This window comes from Mobula birostris, chromosome 2, assembly GCF_030028105.1.
Source record: "Mobula birostris isolate sMobBir1 chromosome 2, sMobBir1.hap1, whole genome shotgun sequence".
Classification (NCBI taxonomy): Eukaryota; Metazoa; Chordata; class Chondrichthyes; order Myliobatiformes; family Myliobatidae; genus Mobula; species Mobula birostris.
In genome coordinates, this window is record NC_092371.1 from 33,642,556 (window position 1) to 33,654,938 (window position 12,383).

Below are 12,383 nucleotides of genomic sequence, written 5' to 3' on the forward strand. Positions count from 1 at the left end.
CCTTTATCATCTCGTCAAAAAGTCAATCAAGTTAATAAGACATGACTTGCCTTACACAAAGTTATGCTGGCTCTCCCTTATTAGGCCATGGTTTTTCAAATGCTTTTAAATCCTACCCCTAAGCTCCAGTAATTTCCCTATCACTGACAGAAAACTCACCAGTCTATAGTTTCTAGGATTATCGCTGGTTCTTTGCATGAATAATGGAACAACATTAACTACTCCCCAGTCTGACCTCACCTGTGGCTAGAGAGAACATTGGTTAAGGCCCCAGTAATCTCTTCTCTTGCCTCTGTAAATAACGTGGGTATATCCCAACAGGTTCTGGGATTTTATCTACTTTAAATGGTCTTTAAGAGACCCAACACTACCTCCTCCTTTACCTCAAATGCCCTAGCACTCAGCACTGATCTCCCTATCCTTCACATCCTTCTCCTTGGTAAATGTCAATGTAAAGTATTCCTTAAGGACCTCACCCATATCTAGATAAATGTTCTCCCCTTTATCCTTGAGTGGTCCTACTAAGCATGAGCATCTTTTATTTCAGTCATCACTGGATAGCCATGGGCCTGGGACAGCATGGGATTTGGGACCCCAAGCTATAGAAGACACATAGACATGGGTTTAGTTTGCCTTGTGATTATATAGTTTTTAACCTGAACTCACTCAAAACAGTGTGAATTGGATTATCAATGTAGGGGGAGCAATCTTTGCTCTTTGACAAGCACCTGGCAATGATTCCCAAGCACCACCCTCATGGTCTGGTAACAGATAGGAACAATGCAGAGGATTGGCAGAAATGTTCTCAAGCCGAAAATTAAGGCCGCAAAATAAGCAACCATTCTGTTCCAATTAAATAATTTTTGATACTTTGAGACCTAAAATCTATAAGAAGTGGCAATTCTTCAGAAAGGTATGATCCCTAATTAGATTCACTCTAGTGCTATTCACTGTACCTACAAAAACTACACGCAGCACTCTTAAAGTCAAAACTCATGTAAATTAGACCCAGGTGAAAAAAGTACAGTAATTGCACAATGGCCAGGAACAATACAAATCTTCCTCTGATTGAAATCAGGTTTCCTGCAAAACAGCAGAATTTCACAGCATCATGATACTGACTACATATGTTCCTACCTGAACCAACCCTCATTTGTTTTAACAGGAGTAAACAGATAGGAGTGAAACAACCATTGTCTGCCAAATGGAAGATATTATAAAATCAAAGTTAAAATAGCAGTTAAAAAGTCCAAGAAGGACAGACACAATGAATTAACCACTCTGAAGAAAATAAACTGTAAGACACAGAAGCACAATTGACTGAGGAGGCAAACTTTTATCCTTCCACTACTTGAGTGAAGACAACAACATACATTATTTTTAAGCAGGACAGGAAAGCGACAATTACCATCCCCACCCCACCAAAAATGGCCGCCAGTTTCCTGAAATTCTGCTCAGCAAAACTGCACTGATAGAATCAACAAGAAAGAAGCTGGGAAAAAAAAATCACCAGTTTGGTAAATAGACCTGCATTCCTTGGAACAACTAATATGCATCTTTTCAAGTTAACCCTCCCTCTGCAGTACAGACTTTTGGAGCTTGTTTTACAATTATTGTTGTGCCAAAACAAGCTAGTGAACTGATAATTTTACTATAGAGACAGTAAGCATAGATGGACACACTAAGGCAGACGTCAAGTGCTTCTAGATCATTAACTCAGTGAAAGACAGTCTTTGGTCTGCCTAAAATTTGCAGGTTTTCAAGACTGCAAGATGTCCATAAGGGAATGCTGCCAAACAGCACATACCGAGCTGCAGGAGTACACGCTGATAAATGCACTGAAGCCAAATGCAGCTAATGCAAAGGTTCTGTGCAAAAGAGGACAGTCGAAGGTCCTACCGCTACTGGGCATGGAGACTGAATTCGAACAATGAAAGGGTACATTATCTAAGGGGACCATGAGAAACTATGGTACTATTGGGAAAAGCTTCCTCATCTCTACCTGCCACTCCACCTATCTTTGTATTATCTTCAAACTTTGCTTTCCATCATCCAAATTGCTGACTTATAGCGTGAAAAGAAGCGGTCCCAACTCCCACCCCAGCAGATCACCAGTAGTCAGCGGCCATCTTTATTGCCACTTTTTACCTCCTGCCAGATTGCCAATCTTCTATCCATGCTATTATCTTTCCTGTAATATCATGGGCTCTAATCTTATTTTGCATCCTCATGTGCAGCACTTTGTCAAAGGGCTTCTGAAAATTCAAGTCAACAATATCTATCAATTCTCCTTTGTTTATCCAGCCTGTTGTTTCATCAAAGAATTCCAACAGATCTGTCAGACTGACTTTGGCCTAATTTATCATGTGCCTCCAAAAACCACATCCTTATTAATGGATGCTAACATCTTCCAATCACCATCTCCTAAACTCCCCAATCAAATCTGGTTCAATCCCAAATTGTCTTTCCTCTGGTGAGCTTCACTACAAGTTACACTAAAAAGCCATCCTGTATGCATTCTACAAATTCCATCTCTTGGGATCCAGCACCAGTCTAATTTTCCCAATCTTCCTGCATATTGAAATCCCCCATGACCATCACTGACATTGTATTTGTTACATGCCTTTTGTACCTCTCGTAATTTGTATCCCACATCCTGGCTACTGTACTGTATATAACTTCTGGCCTGTATTATGGCCTGTATATAACTTCGATCAGGGTCTTTTTACCCTTGCAGTTTCTTAACTCTACCCACAATGATTCTACATCTTTTGATCCAATGTCACTTTTTTTTTACTTTAGTTTTTTTGCCAACAGAGCCACCTCACCCCCACCTGCCTATCTGCGCTTTCGACACAATGTATATCCTTGGATGTTGACCTGCCAACTATGATCTTTTAGCCATGACTCAGTGAAACCCAGTGTCATAATTGTCAATCTCTAAATGTGCTACAAGATCATGCAAGTTATTCAGTAAACTGCGTGCATTCAAATATAACACCCACAGTCCTGTTTGCATGACACTTTTCGATTTTGCCCCCACGTTACACTTCAACTCACCTCACTAACTGCAGTTTTGCCCCTTCATCTGCTTGTCCTTCCTCACAGTCTCACTACACACTGCATTCTACTTGTATACCAACTGCCCAATAACTCCAGTTCCCATCCCCACGTCAAATTAGCTTAAAGCCTCCCCAACGGCTCCAGCAAACCTGTCTGCAAGGATATTGGTGCTTCTCAGATTCAGGTGTAACCCTGCTGATCCAACTCTCTGCACTATCTGACTGCCCTGGATACAGCCCTTACATCACCTCTTCCATGAATCCTCACCCTCAAGTCACTTTAGGTCACCTTTCTGAACCTCTCCCGAAGGCTCCACTTCCCCTTATTTTCTCAACTCACAGACTGAATCTCATCCCATCTTGCTCCTAATCTCTGTTTGTCACCTCCCCATTCTACAATTGCAAATGAAGCTCCAGTCTCTGCAACAAACCTGAGTCAGCTCCTGGCTTTTCCTAGTGTCCGTGTATGCAAGCAGGTGCTGTCTGCAGCTAGTTGTACCACAACTACCAAAACAAGGATTACTGCCTAGTGTATCCCGCCATGTAATCGGTGGTGAGGGTAGGATCAGTTTCAACTTCAGTTTACACAATATTCAAACATGCAGCCTGAAGGAGCTTATGCATGGCTACCCAAGCTATTTGGCATCAGTGCCACAGCAAACCAGTGCCCGTTGGAGAAGGGAGCGAGGGGAACATATGGAAAGATATCAACAATATCTGAGTCGCATGGGGGAAATCCAGAATTTATTCCCCATGGCACAGCTACCTCAGTTTCATAATAGTCAGTATGAACTTTTCCTCTGTACCACGAACACTCATACATCATGTTGTTATCAACACATAAACAATGGAACATTGAATTGGATAGGTCAAAGAATGCATCTGATATCAAATCCCTAGTCCCACTTCAATTAACAATTACCAGAAAGTGCAAGACAATAATCTAGAATCTCAACTTTAACATGAAGCTTTGAACATCAATTGAGCACATCAGGGTTGAAGCTCTCTCTGGTAGGCCAATGCGTGCAGTGTAGAAAATAAGACAAGAACCCCCGAGATATCCATGTCCACTTCTGAAGTGTTGCCTGTATTGGGAAGAGGAGCTTCCAGCAGACACACAGTGTCAAAGGCAGTGGAGCTGCACGGGTGGCAGCGCTGCCACTCAAAGCTCCAGCAACCTGGCTTCGTTTCTGACTTTTGGGGCTATCAGTGTGGAATTTGCACAATTCTCCCTGTGGATTCCTCCCAGATCCCCTGGATTCCCCACGTCCCAAAGATGTGTGTGTTAAATTAACACGCCTCTGTAAATTGCTCCTTATATAGGTATGTGAAAATAATTAGGGGTGGGGTAAATGCATGAAGAATAAAGTGAGGAGTAGGACTAATGTAAGTGGTAACTTGAAGGCTAGCATGGTGTGGCCGTGGGAAGTCTCCCTCACAGATGATCTTAACTCATTAGAATCTGATGATCTTTTTAAGACTCACCTTGAAACAGCTAGATAGAAGATGCCAAGTGAAGCCAGTGATATCCCAGTGTGAAATACCACTCCTACAGCTCCGTATTCTTTGAAGACTTGTTTCAGCTGCTGGGATTTGTTGAGCTTTTTACAATCACCGCTCTCAGATCTTCTGACTTCATTCCCACTTGTTCCGTTTCTGCAAACTGTCTGGGGGAGAGACAGAGTGAGAATGAAGGTTATTGCTGGAACAGAGAAAGAAAGCAACAAGGATCCACACCTAAAATGAGATTCCCTCAGACAAATTTAGTCATTAAGTCATTACACCATAAATGAAAGAAGCTTTTCTTGTGGGGAATAACAAAAAGACATAATAAGGAATCACATCCTGATTTCAGAAATTGGAAGAAAGCCTTGTGTAGGTTCAATCTATATCAAAATATACTTCAAATGGCCAGAAGATTTTCTTCTCAACATATTTTGGACTCAAGCATTCTGGTTCAGGATTTGCTGGCTCGGTGCAGACATCAGTCACCAACTCAGAAAGGGACAGAGAAAAATGAAAGTGATGTGACACACAAGGAGAGGCCAAGACATCCAGCAGTCACTGCTTCTGGAGCTTGGGTTTGATCGCAACAAGTGGAACTGCACTTCCAGGAGGTGGCATAGATCTAATTGGACAAAGGATTTCACTCTGTACTATTAGATGATTGAAAAGCAGAATGTGACAGAAGCACCCTGCAGAGAAATTTGTACCCATACATTTCAAGCTGATTACAAAAAAGAATCTTCAAAACCTGGTTACCTGACTCTTCTCCCTCTGGGGATGGACAAGTAAGCTATTTATGTCCCACATTCACTGTTTTCATTACTGGTGCTCTTGTGTTTGTACCATGGAATTTGTTTGGCTCTAGGGAATTTGTACTCGATTGAAAACCTGATCAGATAGTCAGATGTTCAAGAAATATGAGAATAGAATTTTAAAATGAGCCACCTTAAATACAACTTCCTGTCTAGTCTTCAGATACACCAGATCAAATCGCAGTGCCACATCTTGGCACATGAGGTACCAGAAGGAGCACTGGGAATGCTACTGAGAATCTTGAGGTCATTCCTAAGGAGCACACAAAGACCGGACATCAGCAGCAAGAGGAGTGTGCCTCCGCAGGACAAGTTACCCACCCACCTGCCCTATCTGTGAAGGAGACCATGTCACAGTGACTTCATTGGACAGCTTTGAGCTCTCAACATAGGAATCGTCCCTAATCGCAAGCAATCATCTACCATCTAAGAAGAACACAGAACCATGGAGAGCACAAACATTTGAAACAATTAACTGGGACAGAAAAATAAATCACTCAGTATCACCAGAGTTCAAATAAACATATCTGTAACTTTCAGCAAGACCTTATAAATGTTATTCTACTTTGTAGACAACTTTATCTATTCAGAGCCATTCCTAATCAGACTCCAGACAGGTAATGTGCAGACAAGTGAGAGTAACCTGCCTTAGTAAGAAAGGTATCTGTTCTTTGAGCACTGTTCACCAACCCATCTTCTAAATGGTGGACTGCTCTTCCTGGTACTTTTGATTCCTGGTTCTTCCCCCTCCTTCAGCCTAAGTACTTTTTAGCTGCAGATCTATCAGAAGAACTCAATGCTTTGAGGCAAAACTGCTGCTGGAAAAAATACGTACTGTTCTGGCTTCTAGAGGAGTAGTTCATTTTGTCTGAACTTTACTTTCTATTCATAAGCTGGTTTTTTTTCTATCAATTCCTGCGTGGGTTAGTTTTTATTCTATTTAAAGCATACGGTGGAAAGGCATACATCTCCATTCATTCTTTACTTGCCCTTGAAGCAGCAATATCTGTGAGTCTTAAATTTTTGGTCATGTTGGTAAACATTAAAAATATTTTGAAGTATTACAATTAAGTTTATTGTTGTGCCACAAATTTATTCTTGTTTACACTGCATAGTTATGGAGGGTTGCAAATACTACCTTGGTTAACACTTGCTATGAGAATAATTAACAGTATTAGAATTTTCAGGCATGTAAAGAATCTGTATTGAATTTAATATGTATCTTATTTAACTCTGAAGTTTCGCAGAAAAGAAATGTCATTAAAAACCCTGAAGAAAGCTTCTGTCTTGGGTGATTTTTGCAAAGTTGTTTAGCTCACTGCATATCTGTGTACAAATGCACAGTGAGGGCAGTAGACATACATTTAAACATTTTCCACCACCATTAGCATCAAAGTAGCAGGAAAAAAACTTTAAGAGTAAGAAACTTATTCCTCATCTTGGAATAAAACGCTAAGAACATAACCTACCTCCAAAAATACTGTACAACACTGCCATATACTTTTTGTTGTGTTTGTGAATTATTTAAAAATAATCTTTTTTGAAAACAGAAATTGGGACTTTTTAAATAATTTGTATTTGTATTGTGTTTCAATCTAGCAAAATGCCTCAAGGCATTTCCAAAAATAAACATGGATGATGAACAGCAGCAGAAATCTCCATGTAAAGGCAAGGTTAAAACAAAACTGGCTTACACCATCAGTATACGATTATACATGGAAAATATGCATTGACAAAGAGGAAGTTCTAACCAAACTGTACAAAGCTGTATTAACTAGAAATGCCTCCACAAGTCACAAGTTAGTATGCTACACATCAATCACCACCTTGACTCTCAATTTATCAACTATTGCAAGTAACCATACGCATGAAATCTTGTGCAACAAAGGAGACCAACTGGAGTGCACATGCTCAAACGCGCTGGCAAGGCATCAAAGGAACACAGAAAAAGCAAGCAACTTTAATGCCAATGAAGAAAAATAAGCACAGCAAATCCAATGCAAAATTTAGATTTGAGAGAGCAAAGAAATCGGGTAATGTGTAATATCAGGGTGACATACAACATGCTGAACAATTTATTAAACTGGATTAACATAATGGATGCACAATACTCACTCAATCAACCTGGGGCAATGGAAGAACACAGATTTACTTCACAATCAAATAATGCTAGAAAGTAGTCATGCATATATACTGCAATTAGCCCCAGAGGAACAGGCTGTCAGTACAATTCTTTCAGATAAAGTCCAGTGGGTGACAGCAGCTCCCTTATTGAGAGTGGGCAGAGGGGAGAAAGGATTACCACATGGGCTACAAAATCTCCCCGTGAGTGGTCAAAGTTACAATTTAACTTGTTAAAACCACAAGAGGTAGTGCTGCATGTGCAGCCCCAGCACAATGATAGAAAGAATGAGAGATATCAGTCTTTAATAAGGTAATAATATATAAATGTGTTTATCTGTCAAAGGCTATGAGGGGAAGACATTTAGTGTATGTTCTCTTGTTAGACAACATTTCAGTAATATACAGAGACCACTGGACTTCAAACCAGGAAATTACTGCAAGATTCTGAAGATTTATTATTGGAAATGTACTCAGTACGAGTAGGCCATAAGCCAGGAAACATGCACTGCTGCAATAGATACTGCTGCTTGTTAACAGTACCGTAAGGGATTCAGCTTTAACTCCTACATCAGTCTAGTTAATCTGTACTCAAGATTAGAAGAACCACTGTAATTTCACCAGCAATAATGGTTGCGGAAAACTTGCATTAACTCAAGAAATTCTGCAGATGCTGGAAATGCAAAGCAACATACACAAGAGGGTGGAGGAACTCAACAGCTCAGGCAGCATCTATGGAAATGAATAAACAGTTGACGTTTTTGGTCAAGACTCTTCATCAGGACTGGGAAGGAAGGGGGATGATGCCAGAATAAAAAGGTGGGGGGGGGGGGGGAGGGAAGGAGGATAGCTGGAAGGTGATGGATGAAGCCAGTGGATGTGAATAGTAAAGGACTAGGGAGGAAGAAATCTAATAGGAGAAGAGAGTGGACCACAGGAGAAAGGGAAGGAGGAGGGGCACTAGGCAGAGGTGATAGCAGGTGAGAAGAGGTAAGAGCCCAGAATAAAGAGTAGAAGATGATGAAGGGAAAGGGAAACATTTTTTTAAAAACAAGCAGGAGAAATCGATATTCATGCCATTAGGTTGGAGGCTACCCAGATAGAATATAAGATGTTGCTCCTCCACCCTGAGGTGTCCTCATTGTGGCACAAGAGGAAACCACCAACATGTCAGAATAGCAAGGGAAATTGGAATTAAAAAGTTTCCCTTTAGGTGGCTAGGGCAGAGGAGCTCAACAAAACGGTCCCCTAGTATATGATGGGTCTCACCAATGTAGAGGAGACCACACCAGGAGCAGCAGATACAAACGTCAACCTCAGCAGATTGACAGGTGAAGTGTTGCTTCACATGGAAGGACTGTTTGGAGTCCTGAATGGAGATGAGGGAGGAAGTGAATGGACAGGCATAGCATTTTGGCCACTTGCAGAGATGAGTAGTAGGAGGGAGATCAGTGGGGAGGAATGAATGGACAAGTACATCATGTAGGGAGTGATCATGAAAGCTAATAGTGGGGGGGGGGGAAGGTAGTATTTGACGATAACATCCCTTTGGAGATGGTGGAAGTTGTGGCGAATGATGTGTTGGATGCAGAGGTTCATGGGGTGGTAGCCGAGGACAAGAGGAACTCTATCCATGTTAAAGGTGGTAGGAAGATGGGATAAGTATGGATATTCGGGAAACAGAGGAGATGTGGCTGAGGGCTGCATGAATAGTGGAGGAAAGGAAACCTGCTCTTTGAAGAAGGTGGAAAATCTTCATTCCAGGAACAAATGTGGTGGAGCCGAAGGAACTGAGAAAAGGGAATAGCATTCTTTACAGGAAACAGAGTGGGAAGAGGTATAGTCAAGATAGCCATGGGAATCGGTAAGTTTATAAAAGATTTTGGTCAACTGTTTCCAGAGGTAGAGACAGAGATTGTGAATTTGAAGGCAGGATGGAATTGTCGAGCTCAACGTAAGTGCATGGAAGTAGCACCAAGTGGTCATCAATGTAGCGGAGGGACAGTTGGGGAGCGTTACCAGGGAAGGCTTGGAACAGTGACTGTTCTACATAGCCAACAAGAAGGCAAGCATAGCTAGGGCCCATGCAGGCGCCCATGGCTACACCTCAAGTCTGGAGAAAGTGCGAGGAACTGGAAGAAAAATTGCTAAGAGTGAGAACCAGTTCTGCCAGACGGAGAAGGGGTGGTGGTGAAAAGCAACTGGTTGGTTCTTTCATTAAGAAATAAGTGGAGAGCTTCAAGGCCTTCTTGATGGGGGATAGAAGTGTATGGGGTCTGGACATCCATGTGAAAATGAAACAGTCAGGGCCAGGGAATTGGAAGTTACTAAGGAGAGTGAGAGTATGAGAAGTGTTGTGGATATAGGTGGCTAGGAGCTGAACCAAAGGGGAAAGAATACAGTCAAGGTATGAGGACACAAGTTCAGGGGGAGAATGGTGAAGACACAGCAGAGATTACAGCTGGGATTGAGTGGGGGGGGGGGGAGGAGAGCTGGAGGTGTCAGAGGAGGGCAGAGGGTTAGGATGTTCAGGTAAGGTGGGGTGAGAGGAAGTTGGAGGCTCTAAAGACCCTAGCGACGACAATGGAGGATACTTACACTAAGTTCTTTAAGAAGATTCTGGATGAATTTAGGGGAATATGTAAACATGCTTAATTAGTACGGTTAGTTGTGGTGTTACAACTGCCTCAGCACTCCAGTGGCATAGATCCTATGCCGATCTTAAGTACAGTCTGTGTGGAGGCCGCACAATCTCCCTGGAAACAGGTGGGTATCCTTTGGGTGCTCCAGTTTCCTCTTAAATATGATGGAAGATTAACTGGCCACTGTAATTTTTTTCTTTAGAGTAGATGGATAGCAGGGTAAATACATTATGAAAGTTACACTTTTAAAAGGAAAACATTAATTGGGTGGTGTGTAGCATAATGGATAGCAGAATGCTTTACAGTACCAGTGACCCAGGTTCAATTCCTGCTGCTGCCTCATTTGAATAAAATAAACATAGTGACACTAATGCACGCATTTCCCCAGTGAGAAGTTGATGAGTATGACAGGAAGAGTACATAACAAGACAGGCAATGGAAAGGTCTATATCTCGAACTACTGTATATACAATGGGTTGAATTACCTCCTGTGTTGCAAGGAAGTAGAAGTTCTTTTTGTAACAGGACAGCTATTGGTTCTCTGTTCACAAATAGTTCAACCAACTTTGCAGATGAGAAGCAATCATCTTTGAATGTGAAGCAGATGTCTGATACACTTCAAGCTTCAGGAGTGAGCTGTTTCATGTTCCTGGGTGTCAAAATCTCTGAGGATCTATCCTGGGCCAAACATGCTGATGCAATTACGAAGAAGGCATGACATACCTATATTTCATTAGGAGTCTGAGGAGATCTGGTATGTCACAAAGACACTAGCAAATTTCTACATATGTAGACAGCATCCTAACTGTTTGCATCACCGCCTGATATGACGGCGCCAGTGCACAGGATCGGAAAAAGCTGTAGAGGGTTGTAAACTCAGCCAGCTCCATCATGGACATTAGACTTCTCAGCATCTTCAAAAGACAATGCCTCAGAAAGGTGGCATCCAACAATAAGGACACCCACAACACAGGACATGCCCTCTTCTCATTACTACTAGAGAGGAGGTACAGGAGCTTGAAATCACACACTCAAAGCTTTAGGAATAATTTCTTCCCCTCTGCCATCAGATTACTGAATAGTCAATGAATCCATGTACACTACTTCACTATTTTGCTCTTTTTACACTACTTATTTCTTTTGCACTCTTTCTTATTGTAACTTGTAGTATGATCTTATGTATTGCATTGTATTGCTGCCACTAAACAACTAATTTCACAACGTATGACAGTGATAACAAACCCGATTCTGATTCACTGCAGAGAATTAAGCTAAGTGAATTTTACAGGTGGAAAATTCTAAAGATTGGAACACTGCAGGTAGAAGTTCGGAAGTGAGTTGCACTTGAAAGCTGTCAATGACTGGAGGATTTGCGCTTCTGCCACGGTACGGTTTTCCTACCGTTGAACAAAGCAGAGTAGCTTAATAGAACCTGTCACACAAAATCATGACTGCTTCATTAATGCTGGGTTAAAGAGCACTGGCATCTCATTGAGTTAAGTTATTAAGACATTGATCAGCCTGTCAGCTACCTAATGTCAACACTTCAACCTAATTTGAAAGCATAGCCCAAAAGACATAGCAGCAGAATTCAGTCGTTCAGTCCATCGAGTCTGCTTTGCCATTTGATCATTGCTGCTTTATTTTCCACCTCTAACCCATTCTCCTGCCCTCTGGCTGTAACCTTTGACTCCCTTACTAATCAAGAACCTATCTACCTCTGCTATAAATACACCCAATCACATGCCTCCATGACCATCTGTGTCAAATTTCATAGATCCACCGCCCCTCACTAAAGAAATTCAACCCCGTCTTGTTTCTACAGAGATGACCTTCTATTCTGAAGCTGTGTCCTCTGGTCCTGGACTCTCCCCCTATAGGAAACATCCTCTCCATATCCACTCTATCCAGACCTTTCAATATTTGTTAGGTTTTGATGAGATCCCCTCAATCTTAAAAACCCCAGTGAGTACAGGCCCAGAGCCATCAAACACTGCTCAAAGGTTAACTATTTCATTCCTAGGATAATTCTCAAACCTCCTCTGAACCCTCATCAATGCTGGCACATCCTTTCATAGTTATAGGGCTCCAAAACAGTTCACCATATTCCAAATGCAGTCTGACCATTGTCTTATAAAGTCTCAGCATTACATAATCATTTTTGTACTCTAGTCCTCCCAAAATGAATGCTAACATTGCATTTGCCTATCAACATAACCTGCAAGCTAGAAGTTAGGCAT

At 41.7% G+C, this 12,383-nt stretch overlaps 1 protein-coding gene across 1 annotated transcript in view; it reads right to left on the reverse strand.

Annotated features, from left to right (window-relative positions):
* Window positions 1-12,383, reverse strand: part of fam210b (family with sequence similarity 210 member B) — a 69,200-nt gene that overhangs the window by 16,452 nt on the left and 40,365 nt on the right. Inside the window, exon 2 of the mRNA XM_072276707.1 lies at window positions 4,548-4,729. Within this exon, the coding sequence (XP_072132808.1) occupies window positions 4,548-4,729 (182 nt within the window). The remainder of the gene's footprint in view (window positions 1-4,547; window positions 4,730-12,383) is intronic.